Source organism: Myzus persicae, unplaced genomic scaffold, assembly GCF_001856785.1.
Source record: "Myzus persicae strain clone G006 unplaced genomic scaffold, MPER_G0061.0, whole genome shotgun sequence".
In the NCBI taxonomy this organism is placed as follows: Eukaryota; Metazoa; Arthropoda; class Insecta; order Hemiptera; family Aphididae; genus Myzus; species Myzus persicae.
The window spans coordinates 97,309-122,850 of record NW_019103213.1 but is presented as its reverse complement, the minus strand read 5'-3'; the positions used below and the strand labels follow the sequence as shown (position 1 = coordinate 122,850).

General features: G+C 30.1%; 1 protein-coding gene across 12 annotated transcripts in view; it reads right to left on the bottom strand.

Moving 5' to 3' along the window:
* Nucleotides 1-25,542, bottom strand: part of LOC111033991 (maternal protein pumilio) — a 100,660-nt gene that overhangs the window by 55,743 nt on the left and 19,375 nt on the right. For all 12 annotated transcript variants that reach the window (XM_022314986.1, XM_022314985.1, XM_022314984.1 and 9 more), the window contains 4 exons: nucleotides 25,373-25,496; nucleotides 24,070-24,230; nucleotides 23,830-24,002; nucleotides 17,759-18,062 (listed from right to left, as the gene is read on the bottom strand). In XM_022314986.1, coding sequence (XP_022170678.1) covers nucleotides 17,759-18,062; nucleotides 23,830-24,002; nucleotides 24,070-24,230; nucleotides 25,373-25,496 — 762 coding nt within the window. The remainder of the gene's footprint in view (nucleotides 1-17,758; nucleotides 18,063-23,829; nucleotides 24,003-24,069; nucleotides 24,231-25,372; nucleotides 25,497-25,542) is intronic.

Below are 25,542 nucleotides of genomic sequence, written 5' to 3'. Positions count from 1 at the left end.
ATACCTATCTCAAATCGTCATTAAGTACAATCTTTAAAATGATTCGTTATGTCGTATTCTCAGGAATATTGTACCTACCGGCATAACCATTTCTAAATAAATTACTACGATATTTAATTGCGTTTCTATGACATGTTATTTCAACGAAGATTTATTTCTCAGCTTGACTATACATACAGTTATTATATTGTAACTTTTTATTTTTCAAACTGAATAGCTATATTTTTCTCAGAGGTTCATTACCCTTCTCCAAACTGTAAGTTTTTACCTTCTGGTAATCAAATTAAATCTGGGATACCACAGTATAATATACATTTTTAAAAGCCATCGTAAAAACGTCTTGAATACACAAAAGAAACACCCAGAGCTGGCCTTATTAAGCAGACTTTAAGAGGGGCGAGCGTAAAGAAAAACCTCATTTAACAGCAGCCATAAAAATTTGAGATTTTACCCTCGCGCCGCTTCACACAAAAGTTATTGGCAGATTTAATCATTTAACTCTTGTAATTAGGTTAGATTCATGTTACCAATGAACATTTTTTAATTTGCTTCATCCAACAGTATTATAATTTTTGAGAATACAAAAGGCCACTTAATGCACGTATTTAGTTTAAAAATACGATAGGGTGATTTATGCTTAGGTTGTGGTACAACCATCAAATATTTTCTAATTCCGTATGTGACAAATTAATTTAATAAGTTACACGAAGATGATAATTAAGTTTTATCACGAGAAAAATTACTTTCACGATTAGTTTGGATATCACACGAGCACTGCTGCAGCAGTCTAAGGAATAGTCAACTTCCAATTTAATACCAAACGATATAAAAGAAATTTAGTTCTTTAAAAACTAACAGAGATTATAAAAACGTCAGATTTTTAATACAAAATATTAAGTTTCGGTAAGCTGGTACTTACATGTGTAATAATAATTAATATAATATAATATACCAGTTCCGGCAGTTATAGTTCTATAACATAAATAAGTTAAATTTCTATGCAAATAATTTTGTATACTTCCCGTGTATACAAACGTATTTATTTTTAATCCTCGGACGTCTTATGCAAGTGAATCAACAACCAGTGAACCTCATGAAAATTATATGAAATAGGAGATGACAAATTTTTATAAAATAAAAATTATCGTACTTCGAGTTACATTGTTTACGCCAAATAAAATAAAATCTTATTAACAATGTGCTAAAAATATTTTGTGAAGAGGAAAAATACTACTCTTCGCCATATAAATTGAAAAATCAAAAATAGTCTAGTATTATATCTGGAATAAATGTATAGATATTACCAAAATGTCCACCAACTCATGCTCAATGGCTGAAAAGTTAACACTTTGTCCAGGGAACTTATTTATTGAACTTTATTCGTTGAGGAAATCCAAACGGGTTTACTTAGATGCATACGAATATAACATAATATTTCAACATCGTAAACGGTTAATATACTTTTAGTTTCTTTAGATAAATTTACCACTGAAAACTGACACGAGTCTATATTATTAAATGTAGTGCACGAACTCACATTACAAAATGAGATATTAATTAATAGATTTTTCTTTATATTTTTTTTTTCATACGGAGTACTTGAGGTCAACGGTTCAAAGAAAATATCGTTTACCAGTCATCCGTGCGAAAAGCACTCCGAGCGTTATGTCCCGGAACAACGTAAAATGTATTTCACCTCCAACTCTAACTCACCCCTCCCCCAACCGCTACCAACGACATAATAATCACATCACAGACACACTTCCCAATAAAAGAACAAAGCACATACACAATCAAACAAACAAAAAGCGGGCATCGATATAAGTATACGTTCACGCGTCGCATGCAGCGGAGGTGTTATTCCCGCCCGGACGTGAGCCGCTGTCGACGGATAATTCGAGCAAAGATAAATCGAGACGGATTTCAGGCATACAGCGATAATCGTTTACCTACCCGTGCAAAATAAAATCTGGAAAAAATTCCAAACACTATACGCAACGTGCAGACAACAAACATCAGCATACGTACACATATCCGATGTCTATACTCATATCCGGCGTAAATGTCTTTAAATATTCTATCACGCGAAGCTTATGGCAATGTAAATATTTAGACAACCAGCGGCTTCTGCGTTTGACGTGAATATTGTGCACGGCCGGTTGCTGTGTACCGCCGCGCGCACGAATTGCCTATGCTTTTTGAACGTTTTTCTCTCATCGTAGCCATCCAATATACCTACAACTACTACAACTATAAAGTCAGCGGTCACGAACAACGTGATATTCTACAATACGCATATACACAATATATGATATCCACTCGAAATAGATAGGTCCCGTATAGAAATCAGAGGCCAGCACCGCACACGGCACAGCAGACACTGTCACCTCGGTGTACCGTCACCGTTGTGCACCTTTTCGACGGTTCACCAGTACACACAAAAAAAGCCGCAGTGGAATTTTCAACGCAGAAGAAAAATCGTCGCGTCGCGAGGTCGAGCGAACGAAATTTATAGCGATGAGACGGACGGCGGAAAAAGCCGAACCGGGAAGGGCAGTACACAACATTGCGGCGGAGGGCGTGCGTCACACACACGTACGCGAAGTACATTAATGTCGGTGAATTATAGCGGGGTCAAGTCACGTGGATGACGAGGATAGTCCAACACTGCGTGGTTTTCCGTGATGGTTTTAAAACAAAAATTAATGACCGGTAGTAATAATTTAAATTTTTTAGTTTTTTTTTTTTAGTTATGTATAATGTGTTTTAAGGGTAACGAAACTACGGACAAGCCGCAGAGGGATGCAAGCAGAGTTTAGATAGTACGGACGTCAAAAAAATATTTTGTATTATCGTTATTGTAACTCTTCGTAAACAAAAAAACAGGATTCATGCTTTCACGGGAAATGTTAATCATAATATGCTCGTAGTCGGTTTCACGAATCTTTTACATCACTGTATTTTTCAAATTACTATTTATCAAAGCGAATATTTATCTATCTTTTCAAACCCTATAGTCACAATGAGACGTTTACGCGTGCACTAGAAAACAATGGGTATACGGATAAATTATTCGCTGATTAAAAGGCACAAATATGTTATGGTAAAATGCATACAATCAGTATCAGATTAGGAGTTCTGAATCATAGCTCATTATTAGTTATTACTCATTATACACACGCTAACTAGCTGTATTGAATACAATTTTTAACGAGCAAATATAGCAAATATACATAATATACAAAAACCATTATTAATATAATATATTATAGGTACTATGGAAAAGACGACAAAAAAACTTAATTAATTGCTAGGATAATACAACTAAAACAGTGATTTTCTTCTAGGTCAATAATCCAGAGTAAAATAATTATGTCTTCTATGCATAAAAAATTATCTCTATTTTAAAGTTGGTTGGTAATTTGACAATCCGTTTTAATCGGGAGAATTTCTCCCCTTCCGTCAAATTCCTAACGCATAACCAAAGTGATCCACACACCCACACACTACAATCCACTCGTTTAGCTGTAACTACATAAATAAGAAGAAATATGTCGTATATTATACAGAACTGCGACAAATATAATGAAGTGTCCGCGAGACCTTAAACCGGATCTAGTCTAAAAACATATACAACCCTTTCATGTAAGTATTCTGCGGTACAGCCTGCCTACAGATCAAAGGGAAATAAATAAACAAACCACCAACCCGTCACCCGCAAACTCCCTATTATGTATACACGAATATGAGTACCTACATATGTACACATGCAATTTACAATATACGTCACAGAAATGTAGGTATGCCATCATATTCTGCGTATATTAACATTTTCCACTACGCCAGGCGCAGGACGTCTTTGACACAACCTATCACTATTTCATTTTCGACGGAAAAAATAAACGGAATAAAAGGGATCTTTTGTCGCGTGGTTTTTTTTTTATTATTATTATTTTTATTATTACTACGATAAGCAAACAATGCAAAAATCGTCACGGCCGCGAAGAACACGCACGCCAGGCTTGGAACACGTTCGCACGACTAACACGTAACGGGAATTCTCGCATATACATAAGGATTACACAGCACGGCTGCGGCGGCAACGGAGGCACTTATGTTATGTAGGTACAACGCATATTATATACATAGTCCGCATAATCGTCTAGCAATAAAGTGCACACAATAATATAATTTATATTGTTATAAATTATAATAAATATAGTGGGTAACTGAATGATGAAAAGCGAGCACGTGAAAGCCGGGCATCGGATTGGGACACTTTTTGCGTCGCGATATAAAAAATTAAGATCCCCGGTTCAGTAAACGTGAAATAACAGGTCGTTAGAAAATTGATACAGACTCGTCGCAATACAATAATACGAGTATATGCACTGCTATATTATAATGTAGTCGCCGTAATGACATTAACCAAATGAAATCGAATATGACGTTAAAACACTCAATGCCGTGTAGCAGGAAAGTCGCTTGTGATGTATAATATAATTATAAAATAAACTTGTCAGGATTCTTAGAAGAAGAAAAACACGCGTGCTGTGGGTCCGTGTTGTTTTTTTGGCTTCGATTTTTAATTATGAATATTTGTATCCAGCGCAAACCCAGAAGATTTCATTTTCTAGCTAAAATTGTGTATCGTAAAACCTATGAAAATAATATTGTCACAAGTGTATTACTCAATACATAATATGTATTACATATTATAACAACTGCATTAACTGTGTACCTACTACATTTATAACACAGTAAAATACAAATAATGTCCGTTAACGGACACAGTTGTTATTACATAAAATCTATGAAATCAGAGTAAACAATATGGTTTTAACCATGCAAACTGAATTAAATTTGTACATGTACCATACATGTATTATGTACATTGTATATTGTATATCATATTAACGCAATCAAGTAATTTACTTTAAAAAAACATTTGTATTATTTTCGTTAATAAATGTACCTATATACAATAGAGTTCTGGAGTATATATTATACTACATACATTAAATTAAATAACTATGCAAACATATTTCATAAATTAACAGTTGACTATTATATATAATCATATTATTTTGATAGGAATTAGTAATTTAAATAATTAATTTAAAAATTAAACTAGTATGCAATGATACACCATGTTAAATATATCGGATGTACTGTGCATCGAAAAGGAATTGGTGTAAGTTTTGTATGTTATCAACTTTATTTCTCGGAGATGTGTAATTTTAAACAAACATTTACAAAAAGTTGATTTAAAAATGTTCTTATTAGTAAGAGGTACACCACTGAATTTGATTACTCGAAACTTACTACAATATAAAACCATAAGCTAATAGTACAGAATAAGTATTATTAAATAATTTCCCACCTGATAAACAACCAATAAGAAAGTATTTTAATGTTTGATTGAAAATAAATTTAAATTAGTGATGATAGATATAGAAGGCAGAATCAATTTTTTTTTTGACATAATTTTAAACATGATTAAATATATTTAACTTAAAAATATCACATTCACACAGAAATGGCATATGTGTATAGGCAATAGGCATATTAACATCAATACATAATATAAATATTTTCCATATACCTGTCTATATAGTATAATTATTATACACTAAGTCTTTCAACACTTCACCAACATTGACAGTTGACGCGAATATTTTTTTTTTTATAGGTAGAATGTAAATTTATAACAACATGCATAATGCTTGCAGCAACTAACAAAAATTCGAAAAAAAAACCCAAAATAAAAATCCATCCTATAAGGTACCATTACGTTTATAACATATCAATATAATACCGTTTATAGATAAAAAGGTAAGTACACAAAATACAATAATATATATTTAATGTTCTTCTGAACATGTTTATTGTTTACTAAGTAGGTGGCATTTCCTAGGATTGAAAAAAAGAACAAAGAAAATAGTATCCATTTTAAACCAAAGGAAATTATTTTTGCCGATTTTAGTGGAAGAAAAAAAAACAATAATTTTGAAAGCGTAAAACACCAAGATTAGGAAAATCGGCGGATCCGATCGAAACATGGTAACCGCTAGTTTTCACCAGGCGTGTTTGCAATCGAACCCAGCAATTTCTCACGCTCACTATGCGTGCTCTGGCAATGGCGGGACGCGGGAGCGGTACAATTTGAAGTGACATATAGATCTTTCGTACCAACAACGGCTAGACAGGTGCCTCTCGTCTTTTTTACATTTTAAAACAAAAACATAACACTCTTAACATAATACACATTTATATGTATATAATGTACATACGTCATATTTAACATAATGTACCTACCGATAGAAAACAAGCATTTAACAACATCAATAAAACTACTACCCAAAATCCCATTGTTTCCGATATTATATAATAAAACTGGTTTCAAGTACTATCGTACAATATAATATACAACTCTGTTTGCAATTATACATCTCAATATAACAGATCATACAATGTCGATACCGTTGCGGTTACCACTCAAACTTAGCCCCTTCCTCCACACTCCTACCACGACGACGACTGTACAGTCCGAAAACGCTGCAATTACACCCGAAAGATCGCCGCGTCACGGTTGCTTGACTAAAACATCGCGTACGGGTCGACAACCTCCACAATATATAATATGGTCGAACGGCGGCGATGTTCTTCTCCACGGCCGCCGCGGGTCGTTGACGCGCGTGCCTCTCACACACGCACAAAGTAACAACGAAACCCGTGAACAACGATTATTTATTTTTAATATTTTTTTTGCGTATAAATGATGACCAAAAAAAATAATAGAATAGATATACCAGGCACACCGAGGAGTTTTAAACATGTCTTATTAAGAGTGAGGATAAGGGCGAGATGTACATACCATAAGAGAATGAGCACAAAAATAAATTGTATTGTGAAAACAAAAAATAAACCACTATTTTTCGATTACTGGTAGAGGTATATATTTGATTCATTTTCGTTATTTAAACTTAAAAAAATATTTGGAGTGGATCTCCCAAAACCCATACCCCGTTTTTGGTATATACACACATGGTTGCAGTTGACGATAAACCTCGGGGGACACATTGTTTGGGGGCGATGATATTATCAGTTTGTGCGTGATATCCCCAAGACGATGATTTGCAAATAAAACAAGAGAAAAAAAAATCAAGCGTTTTGCAGTTTTCTTACTAACGACCCGGTCGCCGCCACCGCCGCCGTAGTATAAAACCGGTCGGTGGTCGCCAGCGGCCAATAAACATAACGGGTCAAAGAAAATTTTCAATCCTCTAGTGGGTCACTCGGATCCTCGTAAAAAAGACCTATGGCTTCTACACAACTGACGTTTTTAACACAACAAACGTGTCACGATGGTCTCGCAACGACTTTACAAGCCAAAAGACGTTAAGGGTGATTTCGTTGTTTTACATGTATAACTATTATAATAATATATACATAGACTTGTAAATAATATACATTTTTTCTTTAACGTAACTATGAGTACATTTTTTGGCAAGTGAATACTAAATGCTCGAAAATAACGTTCTCAAATACTACACAGTTTGACGTTTCACTAAAAAAACTACTCAACTCGTTTGCGTTCAAGTCTGAACCGTGAAAAACAGACAATTTTAATTACATTTAACACAAAAGTTCTACACTAAATAGAAAAATTATATGAGATACCATACTTTTAAAACTGTTATATTACTAATTTTAACACGCAAACACGATTCAGACACATTTTACACATTATATGCCTATCATGCAATGTTTCAGGAAATGTTATGAAATTTTCTGCTAACACCTAAAAGGGACACTAAAAAAATAACAGGTTAATGAAAGAAAACAATGGCAATAAATTACCTTACAATATCATGTGTCACGTAACCGTTTTAAATGTTTTGAACTATCAATTTACAGCAGCATTTAGATTATTATACTCGGTTTTTGGTTGCAAAAATATAAGTGCATTTAGAAAAAGGAACATAACTAAATTTAATTTAACTAAATTAAACTTAAACATTACGACATAAATCAGTCATCGTGTCTAATTGCAGCAACAATACATGTCAAATCCAGTATTTTCCGTTAGCTTAAACGATTTTTATATGAACAAGCATTGTAATTACAAGCGATACACATGATTCAAAGAAAGAGATGAATGAGGGGGAAGCCGAGTTTTTGACAAACTACCGGAGTCTGAACGAGACAACATTCAAACCCCCGCCATTATTAATTAGTTGTATATCGTTCAGTTTAGACCCTTTTCGTGTATGTACATACAGGAAGATGGGTTATAAACACTAAAATTATTATAAACTTTTATCGAAAAATATAATAAATAAATAAATAATATTTGAATTACGTAAGCATAAGTCTAGCTATGATATTTGTAAACCAACATTCATGTTTAAAATATTTAATTAAGCATCATTTACTTAGGTATGTCATTATTTAGTTATTAATATTACCTATGCAATAAATTGAAGAGACAAAGTAATATATGGTTTTAAATTTCCGAAAGTCGTTCACGATAAATGTATTGAACCCTAGTGCTGAAATATACAAAAATATAAAGATTATAAATCACAAGGCAGTCATTTATATTGACACACTTGAAAGCGATTCGCCAAGGACATAAATAGACACCTGAGCGGAAACCGTCATGCAGAACCACCCTCGCGGGGCATGACTAATGATTAATGTATGGTGAGAACGAATTATTAAACGGAACGTGATCCGCAGGAAATTATTTGAAAAAAGACAAATTGAGTTCATAAAATGTAATCTAAGTAGAAAGAAATGAGAGGTTTTATTATCTTATGAAAAGTGAAATGGTCCAAATCATAAATGATGACAACTCATTGGGAAATAGCCAAACCGCAAAATTTTTATATAATCGTGGTTTATAAAACAGAAATTTCACATTTGCATTCTCCAACTAATAACTATGAATACAATGTATTATAAACCATTTAAATATAATAAAAGTATTGACTTTAAATAGGTAATATTATAAAATAAAAAATATTATGACACACAAATAACTACATATACTTAGTATGAATGATTCGAATTATTTAGTTTTCAAAACAATGATCGGTAAAAAGTTTAAATTATATTATGAAAAGGTTATCTATATACAAGTTTTATATTATAGTTGGTTTGGAATAAACAAAACACATAAATCACAAATACAAGTTTAATATAATAGAACAATAAAAAAAACAAAATGTCTACTATTCAAATACTTGGAACTGACATTTATTTTACCACAGGTAATGTAGGTAATGCATTTTAAAATATTCCTTTGCTACTGGCAGCTCTACTATTTTACAGCATATTCGTTATAGCTGTAATGTGTTGTTTATATTTTGCAAATTTCGGATGAACTACACTTTCTATATTATCAATATATTTACATTTCCTAGTACTACAATTATTTAGAACCAATTCGAACTTGGTAAATTGAACAAAAAATTTCTATTATTATAATTTATTGAAAAAATAGAATAAGTAGTGTGAAAAAAAACAAATAAAAATTCCAAAGCTTTTCGTAAAAAGTGTCAATCGAGATGTCAATATATACTATATTAATTAAAAATTACTAATCGAGCTCAATATTTCCTGGTAACTGGTATTATTTCGATCGCATTAATTATGATATAATATCGAATGTAACGAAATTTACCAACGACGTTTTTATTCAATTCATACTCAAGAAATACTAGAGTTATACAATACCAATGTTGTTTGTTTTTTTTTTTTTTTGATGGAACAAATCGTTATATAATAGTCATAATATTACTGGTAAAGAAGTTATTAAACAATTCCGTTAGTTAATATAACTAATTACCTGCATCATTGAGTACGGTTATCTTCAAACCTAACCAAATTAGGATAGCACCAGTATCAATTTAAAATCTCAAATCTTGAATTACACTTTACCAATATAGTAACACAATATAATATGGAGAAATAAGTTAGAGCTATTGGAAATCAAATACGACTATTTCACCGGCAGTGTATACGAGTAGAATTATATACTACTGGATTGATCTCTATCTTGGCTCACCGGTAGCTAGTGATAGGCAATTTGTTATTTAGGAATTTTGGTGATTACTTTTTTATCTTACAATGGTATAGGTACTATCGATTTTATTTATAAGAAAACTTAAATAAATCTTGGTTTCGTCAACAATAATAACGGTTTGTAATGAAACTCTAATGATGGTATTAACTCACAATGCAATCTAGGACTCAATTGTGCACTATTACGATTTATTTTAATATACGGGCCAGCCAGTAGTTAAGAATCTATGAACATCTGAGTAGATAAATAAAAAAATGAAAGTAATTTTTTAAGTCTATTTATTTCAAATTAGGTATAGCAGACTTATTCTTAAATTAAATGTCTAAACGATTAAATTTGTCTACTTCGTCTAATATATGCGTATACATAATGGCATTGCACTTAAGGATAAGACTTTAAAATAGTTATAGTAATTGCCCAAAGTTTTGAATAATGTAATCCTTAAGTACCTGCGAATAATACTAGAAACAATTCACTTTTTCACGACATCCATTTATGTGCTATATTAAACATATATATATATATATATATATATTATATAACAACATATCGTACCAATAAAATTTTATTTATCCTACATTTTGATTTTGTGTAATAAATATATAAAATATAATTGAATTAAGAGGATATATGAAAGATGTACCTAATGGTATCTATTATCTATCGTACATTTAACTAAAACTATATATTGTAGGGTTTTAAAACTAATAAAAAAATACACTCGCCCATTCAAGCTCACACGATCACCCACTCACACACACACACACACACAACTCCAACCTATATCCACCCTCGATTTTATTGGTATTTGGGTCGACACTGATTGATCGACGTCGGCCGACGGCGTCCGATCCCGAAGATTTGTTGATTTTTTTTTCCACCTATCGCACACGGTTTTTGTTCGCTCTTCTTCACTACAACACACACACACACAGAAACACCAACTCTACTTCCACGCACTTTTTCTCCGTCGGCGTTTTATTATTAGTAGCGCTTTTTTAAACGATGCAGAAAGGTGTGTACGAGGGAAAAATCTGGCCGGCCGACAACAGGCCAGTCAAGGTGTGCGGCGCCGTTCGCACCCTGTCTACGCGTGCCAACAACACCGGTGCGCCCGGCAGCGGTTATACTCTCTCTATTAATAACCCCATCGCATGCACGCCGCCGAATTCCACATATTAACATCGGCCACACCACCAAGAGTGAGGGAGACAGAGAGAAATAGAGCAGAGAACACTACACGCCGACGACAATTCCGACGACCCAATACTTTACTATACTCGCGCGCGGCGCGCGCGTACAAAACACCTGATGATGACACGGCCAACTCCACCAGAAAGTACACAGAAGATAATATAGCTGTGTACACAGTGGCGTTGTTATAATGGTTATATTTATGACGAAACCCCGACGCCTGGCTGTCGTTGTCCTCCTCATCCATCACCTTATCCTCATACTCGTCCACCAAACCCCTGGAGGAGAAAATTGCGCTTGGTCTAAGGAACGGGCGCGCGCGTACACGTGTCAACGTACTCGTCGACGCCGCCGTTGTGTAACAATAGCAAGTTTACGATACCGTGGCTGGCGGCATGACGCGATCGGCCGTCGTGTCGTCGGTGCGGAACAAATGTGTTTACGTATGTACGCGCACGCAGTAACGGCGAATCCGTCTTCTAATTGGCACCGAAAAGTACGTTCGCTTGTCCGTCCGTCAGCCAACCCGCCACCCAACCACCCACGCTAAGTACTGCATCACCACAAGCGGCTATCTATATACAACACCACCACCACTACTCTATATAGTGGCTATATCATTACACGCCGACGACACCGTCGTCAACAGAGATTAATACGCGGCGACGGAGTAGTAGGAATTGCGAAACACGCGCGCGCTACCGGGTTTGGTGGTGAAGTGTAAGGGAGGTGGAATACTGCTCCGAACGCTCGGAAAATTCAATTACGTAATATACCTAGTTTTCGAAAACCGCAAAATGCAATAATTCCCTGAGCGCGGGGACAACTGGTGAGTCGCGTAATACTACTCTCCCCTCGTTAGGCTCGTGATTTATTTAAGATTTCCCGTAAACCACTATACGATTTAATGTCACACCGATTAAAGCAGGAAAACTTTTAGCGGGCACGTGGTTTGATTTGTCGTCGTGTTTATATACTCATTAACAGTTTCGTAAAAAATAATAACGACTGCATTGTTTTTTAATTGAAATTCGAGCTGTGCATAAAATTACTTAACAAACACGCGATTTACTGAAGTTTTACAATATAAATTAATTTAGTCAAAATAATGGAATTAGCGAATTTAAACAAGTAGCGAGGTTAATATATAGCCGACTTCAGCAATAGTAATGACTTAATGACCAATGTCTCTTAAGAATTAGAATTCATAAAATATTTTTTTCCCCCGTGATATCAAAGTTAAGTACGTAAGTCCCGCTTAAGACCAGATAATAAATAAATAAAAGACAGAAAATACACAATATGATTATTGATTATGAATGTTAAAAACATGTGGATACAAATTAACACTCAACATTTCCATACAAAAATCATAACTCTTTTAACACGTGTATACCACAATATAATTACGATCGTATCTTGTATGATGCATAAAAAGAAACTCTGTTAATACTATTTAAATATACGTTATTTGCATCAAAAAATATAATTCCTTTGAAATACGAGCATAATACGTATAACTCGCATAAATTCATAATAATAATTCAACAGATATCTGGTACTTGGCATAAATTATTTAAATTTTAAACACAATTCATTGTTCCACTTTCTCGTTATTTCTCGTTGTTATTTAACTAAATTATGAAAATAATGTGCCCAACATAACAATTAAAAACGTACGTGTTCTTAGGACACGAAAAAATTAAAAAAAAAAAATAAAATATAGCTATTAATAAAAAATTACCTAGGCAAAATACCATTTATAATATTGTAATATTTAAACATTAAAAATCAAAATTAGGTTTTTTGTTTAAAAATTGGGTTTCCGGTTAAATAAATGTTAAGGAAACCGTTCGTATTTCAAAATAATATAAAGTGTATTTCAAACTACAAAATCAGAACAGTTTATAAGTATATGTACTTAAAGAGTTCATTAGTGATTTCTTATGTTTAGCAAAAAAAAAGCATCTTTGACCTGTAATTTTATCCATTCCAAGAGAATTGAGATCAATATCCATCACTTTTTGCTCGTACTATCTTCATTCCTTTACTACCAGCAATTTAGGGCAACCCCAACTCGTGTGAACGACAAACACTTGCGCAAAGGCTAATGTCGTTATAAAACACTCACAATAAGATACCTAGTAAATTAAACTTTATCTCAAAAAAAAAAAACTGATTTTATTCAAAATAAGTGCAAAATATCACTGATAAAAAAATCTAACACAAAGTGTAGATAAAACAAAGTATAGAAAAAACAATTAAACTAAGTTTCTTTATAATATATATTTTAGAAATCAAATGTTTATTTTGATACAAATAAGTGTTTTCCCGTTATTTAAATACTAATATGTACACATGAGCTACATCTCGATTTCATACATTCAAATATTACCAAACAATATTGGTGCATAATACCACCTACAAACACTTAAATTATGTTAACATTCATTATGCACACTAAAATGAATTATTTAATGTCCAAGGATATTATTACAAATTCAGTACATTCTATTAGGATTTAAATAAATGTTCGATTTCCAACTACACGCAAAACAAAATATATGGCTGATATTAATATCAATATCAATAACAGAAACACGAACATATTATTAAAAGGGTTAGCCTTTATAAAGTCGTTTGAACTATAAACATTTAAATTGACACCGACTAGAATATTGCACCTACAAATATTTTTAAAAGGGTATAAATAGCTACTGACTATAAACATTTAACACACCATTATCCTCTTTAGTCAATTAATAAAAGATTTGTGTTTTAGAAATTTGGCGTAAATATTATTGAAAATATTACAATTTTAAAATTGCGATCAGAATTGTAATTTTACAACCATGCAGAAATTATAATTTCTCTAACAAATATTTTTGAATTATCCATTATATCCGATATACGTACATTGTATAGTTAACAAAAATTATTAATTTAATATTATCAACGAATGTGGAAACTCATAATGTGAAAACAAACCAGGACACCGGTGAGACGCCAATTTAATAATATATGGTTCATGAAGTTATAACATTTTACTATTTTTGTCGGAGAGAAAATTGCTCAACACTTTTCCTGTACTTGCCCCTGGCAAAAACTCTACGACAAAATATTTACTTCTATCCTGGCAACAGCAAGTGTGATGGCTGACGTATTTATGTGAGCATTGAAAGTGCTTATTGGCGAAAAATGTAATACTTGGCACAAATATATTGAAAACAGATAATTTTTAAACGCAAGAATTCGACAAATCGAACAAAAAAGCGTAGAATTAAAAAAATTAATTATAAGAAAAATAAATATCAGAATAAAGCGAAATAGAAAAAAAATTAATGAATATAAAATTGTTTATACAAATATTAATATTTCACATGAAAAATGGAAATTATTTGCAACATAGCCGTTTTTCAGGCTAAAGGTAATAAGAAATATAAAAAATAAAAATGTTATGCATACCATTGAGTATATTGATTACACAACGAGAATTGATCATCAGATCATTTTAAAAAGAATTATAAAAGATTAAATTGGAAATTATTCAAAATTCCTTAAACCTATACTGAATCGATAAAAAAAACAGTAAAAAAGTGTACTTTTCATACTACTGGGAACTAATCGGATCCAAAGAGTAAAAGACAGACAATTCGAACAATAAAATCGTAAATAACATCACTTGATAAATTTAATAAAGTATATGCAATAAATAACAATATAAATATACATCGATGGAAATTTCAATCTTAAATCAAATATAATAATTGAAAGATTGTAATAACAATTCCTAATTTAAATTTTTGAGTATATTATCAGTAGAATCATTTATACAGGGTTGTACCTCACAAATAACAATATTAAATCATTAATTATTTATCATTCTCTATAATAAATATAAGAACAGACTGAGATACATTTCAACAAAATACGAGTAGTGTTAGGAATATAGATTGAATGAGAGAAAAATCATTTGATAATTTTGTTATTACTGATCCTACTGATTTCTTCGAAATAATAAATTGAACATATATATATATACCTAGCTAAGATTTTTGAATCCCGATAAAAAAGCTTGACGGGCCTGAATCGATCTGCTAACCATTCGAGAACATTGACTTATATGTTTAAGTAATACAAAGATCAACCATCCCTTTTCTAATTTAATAAAAAAAAAGTAACATGTACATTATGTAATTTTTAACCTTTCTATTATATTATTTTTCAGTCATTTTTTTCTGACATAATATATTTTACCTGGTACCAGTAGAATAAAAATGTATTGCAAAATAGCCAATAGGTTTCATCACAAGGTAGTTTTAACAGGATTTTAATATAAGATCTAGAAGCAGTAGAATGTTAATAATAAAGGTCAACACACAACAATTTTCAAAATATAATGTAACTAAAAATCGTCAATGACGCGCGATTTTAAAAAACATAAAATATAATCCATCGAATAGAAATCATTAAATTCGTCGAATGTTAAAAACTCTGAGGGTAAATTCAAACTAAGTTTAATTTAAATCAAACGAGTTATTTTTAAAAATATAAAATAAACCTACCTATTTAACAAATAAGAAATTAAATTATTAAATTATGTTCAAACGCGTTAAGATCTTATAAAATATAATTAGTATTTTGAAAACGATTCGAACGTGTCACAGAATGTTGACATTATTTAATAACAAGTATTTCTCCTATAAGCCTTAAAAATTAATAAGTAGTAACAAATCGAAAATATGAAGAAGAATACAGTACATTATTTTGATTCAAGTACCTTTTTATTAGCTTCTTCTTTTTTAGCACAAAAATTACCAAATCGTAATACACGAACAGATGGCACCCAAAACAACAGTAGGTAGTAGTTGTCACATGCTATATGTAAATGTGCACTGCAGTTTCAGAAAACATAATACATCACGTCCCTATTAACAGTAGGTAATCATTTTCATCGGACGCAAACCACACAGCGGCGTAAAGCACACAATTAAACTACACACGCTATACAAAATTGCATACACATAACCCCTTAATAAAAAATACATAATATTAATAATATTATCACGTCTACATAAACATTTAAGCGTCTAAAGCACAAGATTTTTTCGTCCTTCAGTTTCATTTTTCACACCATACCTAATTATACCGATGCCCACTCAAGCATATAATACCCCTGTATGTCCAATACACGTGGTACAAATGTGATCTATTTATAAATGAATTATAAGAAGCCAAGAGAAGACAAACGGCACAAAAGACAGTTTTACTAATTGACAGATTGACGGAAGATAAGACAATCATCACCGTGCCGTATACTAAAATGGACAGCGATTTCTTAGATCGAGCTTACACGGCGGTCACTGACGTACAGTTAGTATAGAAGTTCACCCTAGTCAGGCGCATTCCTGAAGTTGCCACTGAAACCAGATCAAAATTGCCAAGAAGTACCAGTAACCAGTGTCAGTTACCAGCGTATACTGCGGGTAGTCCGCCGTCAATATAATGTACATTGTACTGTACTACTGTGGTACCTACGAAAATTTATCGTCAACCAGTCTAAAGAAAACGATCATCATGCTTTATGACTTCAACCAATATAGATCGAACCATTTTCGAAAAGCTGAACGCAAAATCATTAATACGTATTACATAGTGATATGCATGCATGCATGCATGATGCATACGTCAGCCACGAAGTGCAATAAGACGAAATTCCGATAGATCGATTAATGTACAGATTTTGTGTATTTGCTAGTGCCATCACTTCAGGTTCACCGAAATGTGTCGTTTAATTTCCTAGGATTACATCCGCAGCAATGTCAATGTGTCACACATCTTTCACCTATTATACGCAGGCTCATCTAGGAACATAATATGCAGTTCTAAAGGCCTCCATACCGTTTCTTTAGAATGTATTGAATTTGCATTGAATACAATGAGTCAAAACCTTGATAAAATAACCTTATAAGACTTATAACAAACAGTACATAAAAATTAATTGATTTTCCAGATTATACCTATACAAATGAGGAAGAATTAAAGCTCAAAAATGAACTAACATTCTATTAATAAATGCTATTCATAAATAAAAATCATATTATTACTCAAGTAAATACCTATACAATTAATTTTCACAGCAAAAAATTAAATGATAAAACATAGTATCAAATATTGAATTTGATATTTACTTAAATGATTATTTAAAGGTTATACTTTTAAGTTTAAACAATGACTTAATTAATAATACGAATACTTTGAAAATGAAGCAAAACTGACTTTATCTTAATAAGATAAAATAATATTAAAAATAACCAGCAGTTTTTTGTGTTATCATTATTCTCTTTAACTTAAAGTAATATGTACTTCCTTCCAATTTTAATATTTAATATAATTTTAAAAATTAAAAAATTAGGTAAACATCTAGTTAAAAATATGTTTGTAGTTGTACAAATATAATTTAAAACATACCTGAATATCAAATGGAGTCATAACATTTCCCTGGGAGTCAATGGCGCCTTGTTGTTGTTGAGCATTGTTAGCATGGTATGAATTGAGATCCATTTGATTTGGATCGCCTTGTACTTGGAATTGTTGGTGTAAAGGCATAGTCATTCCATGATGATGATGGTTCATTAGTTGTCCTTGGTGTAGTGCACCATGCAAACTATCAATCACCACTACATTATTGGAACCAGCATTAGCTACTTGATTGCTTGAAACTGCATTCATTGCATTTTTGTTGATTTCTTCTTCGCTGGGTGATGCTTGTCGACTAAAACAACATCATATAACAATTATAAAACTTAATAAAAATAAATGGAAATCTTATATTTTTTTGTAATTTATTGCACATTAATATTTTAAGTTTTATTATTCAATTATATACACTTAATACATTTATGGGAATATACAAATGTAATAAATTATAGTTAATGCAAATAACAACTCAGAATCTGTTATCAGTTATAATAACAAAAAATACCTTAATTTGTATGAAGCACAAATTAATAACATTTATTTATTTTAAATAGCTATACACGTCTTACATTGAAACTATAACTCAATGACAAATTTAGTTTATAATTGTGTATACGATATACCAGATGATTCATTTAACAGAAAAAAACTCATTATTTCAAAAGCTAAAAATGTTTTTAAAAATATTTTTTTACATAACAAATTTAAAAAAAAAAATTATATTGTTAAGTAAATGTCAGAGCATAATTTGTTTTCTCTCTCTGATTCATAATCAACATAGAAGATTTATGTTTAAATGAATCAACCCTGTGTTGTTACTTTTAGTATTAAAGTGTTATCCAAGTATCTTACCTATGTCCTCGTGATCGCTTTTTTACAATAATTTAACTTTTATAAAATGTATAAGCATTTTTAAATGGTAATAATTTAATATTAAATATTATTTTAATAATATATATACAAATTAAAATAATAAAATAGACAATGTAGGGAAATACTGGTTATGTTCTTCTAAAATTCGATAATAGGTGAATTCACTTTAATATTAAAAGTAGTAACATGGAGTTGCTTTCGCTTAATGTAAATTTGCTATATTGCAAGTGGGTTAAAGAGAGTAAACAAATAGTTGGCTGACATCCTCCTAACAATTTTGAACCAATAACATACATTTTAATTTTATACATTGAAAGATACCAATAAATATTCTACTTTAGAATAAGGAATTAAAATGTATATTGCCATTAAAATATTTTTTAAAAAAACTTTAAGTATGATATTCTCAAAAAAAGTAAAAACAAAGGTCATAATTTTTTTTTTTAAATGAGTGTTCTTTGAAAAAAGAATAACCATAGCAAAACAAACACGTGAATCAGAAATCATATGCATGATACAAATAATAAATTACTATTTTTTATATAAATAAAATGAACAAAATAGTATGAAAATACTGAAAAGTCACTTAAGAATCTACTACAGAATAATAATAAGAATACAAGAATATAAGTTAAGAAGCACATAAATATATAATATAATATGCTATACTGTATTCAGAATAAGAATATATCGGGTTAAAACATGTCCTGTTCACACATCTATCCCCACTTCAATTTCTAATAGCCCAACTTGTTCTGCCCCCCCCCCCCATGGCCAACATGCTGTATCGGAGATGTCGCATGATAATTCATGAACAACACCATTCCCGACAATAAACAAATTGGGTTAAGCAAAGGCGCAGAGTTCAGTTATAATGCGCAAACCAGTATATTCTTATTCAGAATAGACTAAAGAGAACGACTGCAAACAGTGTTTTTTCTCTTGGGTCCATGTACAACAATGAAAATGTATAGTATAACCAATATTGTGTTGTTGGATTTAATATTCATGTCAATCGATCTATTATCAATCTTAAAGTTAGGAACACTATCCATGTTCTAATATTGGCTTTTTTTAGGATATTTCTTCAATTTTTATGGGAGAAATGAGTATGTACATTTTTCAATTTAAAATGCTTCTCGCTTTAAAATTGAAATATTCTAAAAAATCACACAAAAGAAACTATAAGATTGATAATAATTCAAATCACTTTAGTACTAAATCAAACTATACAAAGTTGGTTCTACTGAACCAAAATTGACCATGTTGTCAGTGGGTCACAGATTAAACAGAGCGCTGACATCCACTGATAAATCACTTAATATCAAACATTTTCTTATAACTTAGCATACAAATTTTACAATAAGTTTATAACACTTTAAGTACATCTAATTTAATATATCATAATAATTATAAGTTAGCAAAGTCACATTTTTAAGAACAAACTGAACCAAACAAAAAATAACCTTTAAAAATATATAATCTGAAGGTTTAATCAAGTTTAAATTATATTTTACATTATTGAATAAACTAATTAATAATTATCCAATAGAATAATAAAAATAATATTTTTCTATTGTCCTCCAACAGACCAAGTTTTGCTTAAAGATGAGTTTAGTTTGGGTCATACATTTAGCGGTATCTAATATCCCTAAATACTTATCATTCTGTTCCGTGATCAAATTTAAAATTATTATTTAACTCATAGATGTATTTATTTAACGTTTTGAAAGAATCAAAATATTAACATGACAAAAAGAAAGTTGAAGAACATATTTAAAAACTTAAAAAACAACTTCCACAGGGATACAGACAATCTAAATACTTATTTTAAATGTTATAGTAAAGAACATAAACTAATAAAACTAAATAAACTATTAATAGTGTAAATTTAAAATAGTCATAAACTCATACAATAAAAATTAAAGGTATGATAAAATAGCTTTAAAAAAAATTATATTTATTAAATTTAACAATGTTAAAAAAAATTTCATAAATAATATTCAGGTAAAAAAAATTAATTAAATACATTTAGATACAGCTTAAATACAATTTATATTTACATATTATCGCATACTTATACAATATTAGGATCATAAATATTTACTAGATAAGATTATAATATAATTAAATATTCCTAAAATGCAAATATTTCATACGAATTTTCTCAATAAAGCAATATACAGTCAAATTTGCTTATAATGATTTTCTAGGGACCTAGGGAATCTGATCGTAATAATTGAACTTCGTTGTATCCGGATCATAAAAAGTAACATGTTTTTTTTGAAAAATAAATTCATTATACAAATTTTTTACTGTTTAATTTTATTTAAGATTACATATTTTAACATTCAAAGTATTTACAATTTTTAATAAAAATAAATAATATATATTATGGTATATGTTTACGATTTGTTTGAAAAATAATTTACTATAGTGGGTTGTTTAAAATTTGAATAAGATTTTTAGCAAAATTAGAAATATTGTTTATTGCCATTGATACTGTTTACACTGTCTACCAAAACAAAAGTACAAACCTAATCAATATAAAAATGCATTTCCGAAACAGACGGTACTTGGAATGGACTTAAACGGTCTTTTATTTGACATTTTTAACTTATACGGAAAGTGTCTAAACGGATAGCAATCATTACGCCGACTAAGAAATGTATAGAGTATACAATATGGTTGGACAAGACACATTATCTGTTACAGATAAGACTAACAATTATCGCTATGAACGAAATCCAATTTACTACACAATATACATATTATTAATCGCTATAGGTGATTATAAAAACCAATTTTCGTTTCAAAATAACATCGCTATATCCAGATTATTATTATAACCGATATCGCTCTATACAAATGAAAGTACTACACATGACATATAAAACCAACCAAATACATTGCTTGGAATCGTTTTACCCGAAATATTGTTACATACGGCATTGTTATAAGCGAGTTCGACTGTAATTTGTAAAATACAATTTCATAAGTATTTTAACATTTGAAAAGTATTTAATAAGATAAGAATATTTAAGAACATTTAATTAGAATGTGAAAACAAAAAATATAATTTACCTAAACTCTAAAATCAGTTTTATGTGGTGAAATAAATTGTAATTAGTCAAAGTCAGTTTTAAAAAAAAGTCCAAGCACATTTACATTTGCAGACAAAATGGCTGAAAACACAAAAAATTCTAAAATATTCTATTAACTACATTTTCATTTATAGTTAAATTAATAATTAATATTAATTTGAAAAATGTAATTAATTTTCCTATGCAATATTACAACATACCAGACATTAAAAAATCTTAATTAATATGTAATAAACATAAATTTGAAACCATTTTAATGGATTTAATAAGAGTTGAATTAATTAATTGTACACTTCATTTTTTTTGAAGATATAATTACCTAATTTTCAACTATTGAAGTACATTATTATGAAAATTCTTCTTATGAATAAACATGCCTTAATTTAGATCAGTATATAGTTTCAAAACAAAATTATAAAATTATAAAATAAGAACTTAAGTAATAAATTAAGTAAACGTTAAATAAATTACTAAAAATGAATCTAAGCAAAGACTTAACCCAACAAAATATAACTTTAGAAACTTAAGAGGACGTGTTACCCGCCCACATGTGTTGTCTCCAACTAACAAATGTACAACATAGCTAAAACTGTTTTTGGTGAGGAACAACTTTACTCTTTCTATATTCAATTCAGAATAAGACCGTGACTCGGCGGCTGAGTTGTGCACATGGGCAAGGCTTTGTTCCATGGCAGCGTCTGACCGAAAACTGACAAAAACTGGTCGCCGCCAAGTCACGGTTTTATTCTGAATATAGTCTATATTCATAGTAGAATTACCAAAATTTCACAATGCATAGGGAAGAACATTATCTGTGATGGAGTTTTAATTTTTTTAATAGCACTAACAAATCGTTATTAATTATTAAAACTAATTGCTTTAACTGTATTTATATAATCCAAATAATAAAAACGTTAAATCACACATTAATCACACATCTGTTGCATTGTGGAATTTAGATAATTCAACTATGAATACAGAGGGAGTAAAGTTGTTTCGCACAAAAACAGTTTATCGTACAAATGTAAGAAGGAGCAAGCATATGTGAGTACCACAAATATACTTAGAATTATAAAACCAATAACAATCCATTTGTATTTTAATGCAAAAAGTTGCATCCCATAGATCAAAATATTGTCTGGAAGCAACAATAATTTATTCATAACAAATTTTGATAAAAAGGTTCAAAATAAAGATTAAGTAATAAAATACTACTTTCAAAGCAAAATCTAAAAACGTAAAAATTTAGGTCTAAACAAGTTTAATTATAATTTTAAAATAATATAGAAAAAAATTATTGTTAATTATATTATGTTATTCTCACGTTATTGAGTTTAAGCAATCTTATGAAAGTAAACATTGTGGTAGAATCAATCAACATAGTCATAGAAAATATTAGTATAATTTAGCATATTTTGGAATATTTTTTAAATTATGAAAAAAAAATGTATTTATCTTATTTTTAAAATTATTTAATCAACAATTTTTTCACATAATTTTGATAAAAAAAAAATATATATATTTGCAGAGATAGTACTATTATGTTGCTGCCATAGACTTTAGTATAATATTATGGCTGCTATTTTTTGTCAATATATTTTGGTTTTGGGTTGCGTGTTATTAAGTTTATAAAAAGAATAAAATAAAAAAATCCATTAATTTTAAATACATTTTACAACAATTAATAGTACACAAAATATACTATTTTATCTGTAACTACACTGAAATTAGACCATTATGCAAGTCTTGCATAATGAAGTGTATACTTGACTATTATAAAAATTAAAAAATTTTAAATATTGCATTTTTAGGCATTTGTATATAGTGCGGTTTTTTGATAATTTTTGCATATTATTCTAATTTTTCAGAGAATATAAGGAGAATATTTGTAAGTTTTTTAAAGAAAATTATCATCGTATTTTAGGTGTTCTAAGAGAATATAAATTCGGATTTTAATTAAATGTACATCAAAAACTAATCAGAAATAAATAATAATACATAACATAATAAAAGGAATCATAAACAAGATGAAATTCTCATAATTATTAGGTATATACTTGGCCAAAATGAACCAACAACACTAACTTGATATATTTATCTTCGTCTAAGCCATTTTGTACAACTACCATTCCATTTTGTTGAACAACAGTTGAACAATTTCCATTTTCCATTTCTTTTTTATTACTATTTACAGAATCATAGGGAGAACCCGGTGGTTTTTCTTTTTCTTTCTTTATAGTTTCGCCATCATTAGAGCTCTGAAAAAAATTAATATCAGGCATTAATATCTCATAATTTTAGTGTACTATATTGAAATATACATACAATAACTAAATTTCTCATTCTAGGCTCTAGGGGCTCCATTTTATTAGGTGTGCTGGCTAAAACATATTCAACCATCTTCATGCCAATTCCAGCCTCTGATGATCTTGGAGATAATATATTGCTAGAATCATTACCAACTGGAAACCCAGCAACTCTCCTTGCTATATAAAAAAAAATTGAACATAAAATAATTATCATTTAGTTCTAAGAAATAACTCAAATATATTTTTCTGTAATTCTGGAAGATGGAGGTCATACATCATAAATTGTTCCAATTAAATCTAACACTTTGTGCGGTAGAATTTTTTTCATTTAAACCCATTGAAATTTATGAATTTATTTGAATTTTTAATTGTTTTTACTACATGCCTACAGATTAATGTCAATGAACACTTGTTTATTTAAAGCTTTGAAAACCATTCAACAAACAATAAGTCACTATCTTGACTTTGAAATAAACACTTTTCAACATGTAAATACAAAATACACAATTAGAATATTTCTTTGCTGCATACAGATACAAAATATTATGTATTGAGAACTAAAAATATGAATAAAAGATAAAACCGGTTCTGTTATTTGACTGCATTACTCTTGATGTAATAATGAAAATGAAAATGATTAACTAGAAGACTGGTTTTTTTTATACTGCAGTGATGCACAGTATCGACAACGTGAGGTAATGCTATTGAACTTGATTTATGTTGAATACATTATCTACACTATTATAATAACCAAATTGTAGCATTGTTCCTATTCTAAATGTTATACAAGCAGTGACTTACTTCTACAGAAGTACACATTATATAATATAATTAATTTTTTCACAATATTTCATAAAATAATACATTTAAACAAAACATTTCAAAATTATTTTCAACTGTCTATTTAAATGTTCACATGGGTAATTCAATTTTAAGTCAACCTTTACAAAAAAAGTCTGTAAAGTATGGGTATATTATCAGTTACCATCTTATTGGTGCAGACTCCTTACATTAAAAACTAATAAATAAAATATACTCATCAAGGAACCCTTATCCCACCATTAATTTAATTATTTATAATTGGATTCATACTTTGTCCCTAAGGTAAATATTTTAGAATGCTATGACATTTTTAGTTAAATTTAAATTACTTGTAATATTAGAGTTCATATTGAAATGAACCCATAAGAAATGTCCAGTACCATAGTTTATAGAACATCTTGTTCGTTGGCAAGAAAACAAGGATTTATTTTAGTGTTATCACTTGGATAGACAATAGTTAACAAAAACAATTATTCATAAAAAAATCGAAGACTTACTATTAGAACTCCAAGTGGAATCTCTCCACATTTGGTGATGATGATCATTTAAGTTAAGTATGCCTTTAGGTCCATCTTCTTTGCCTTCTTCCACTCCCCATAACTTTTTTGTTGAAGATGCAATCTGTAAACAAATTTTATCTATTTTAGATATATTTTAACAGTACACA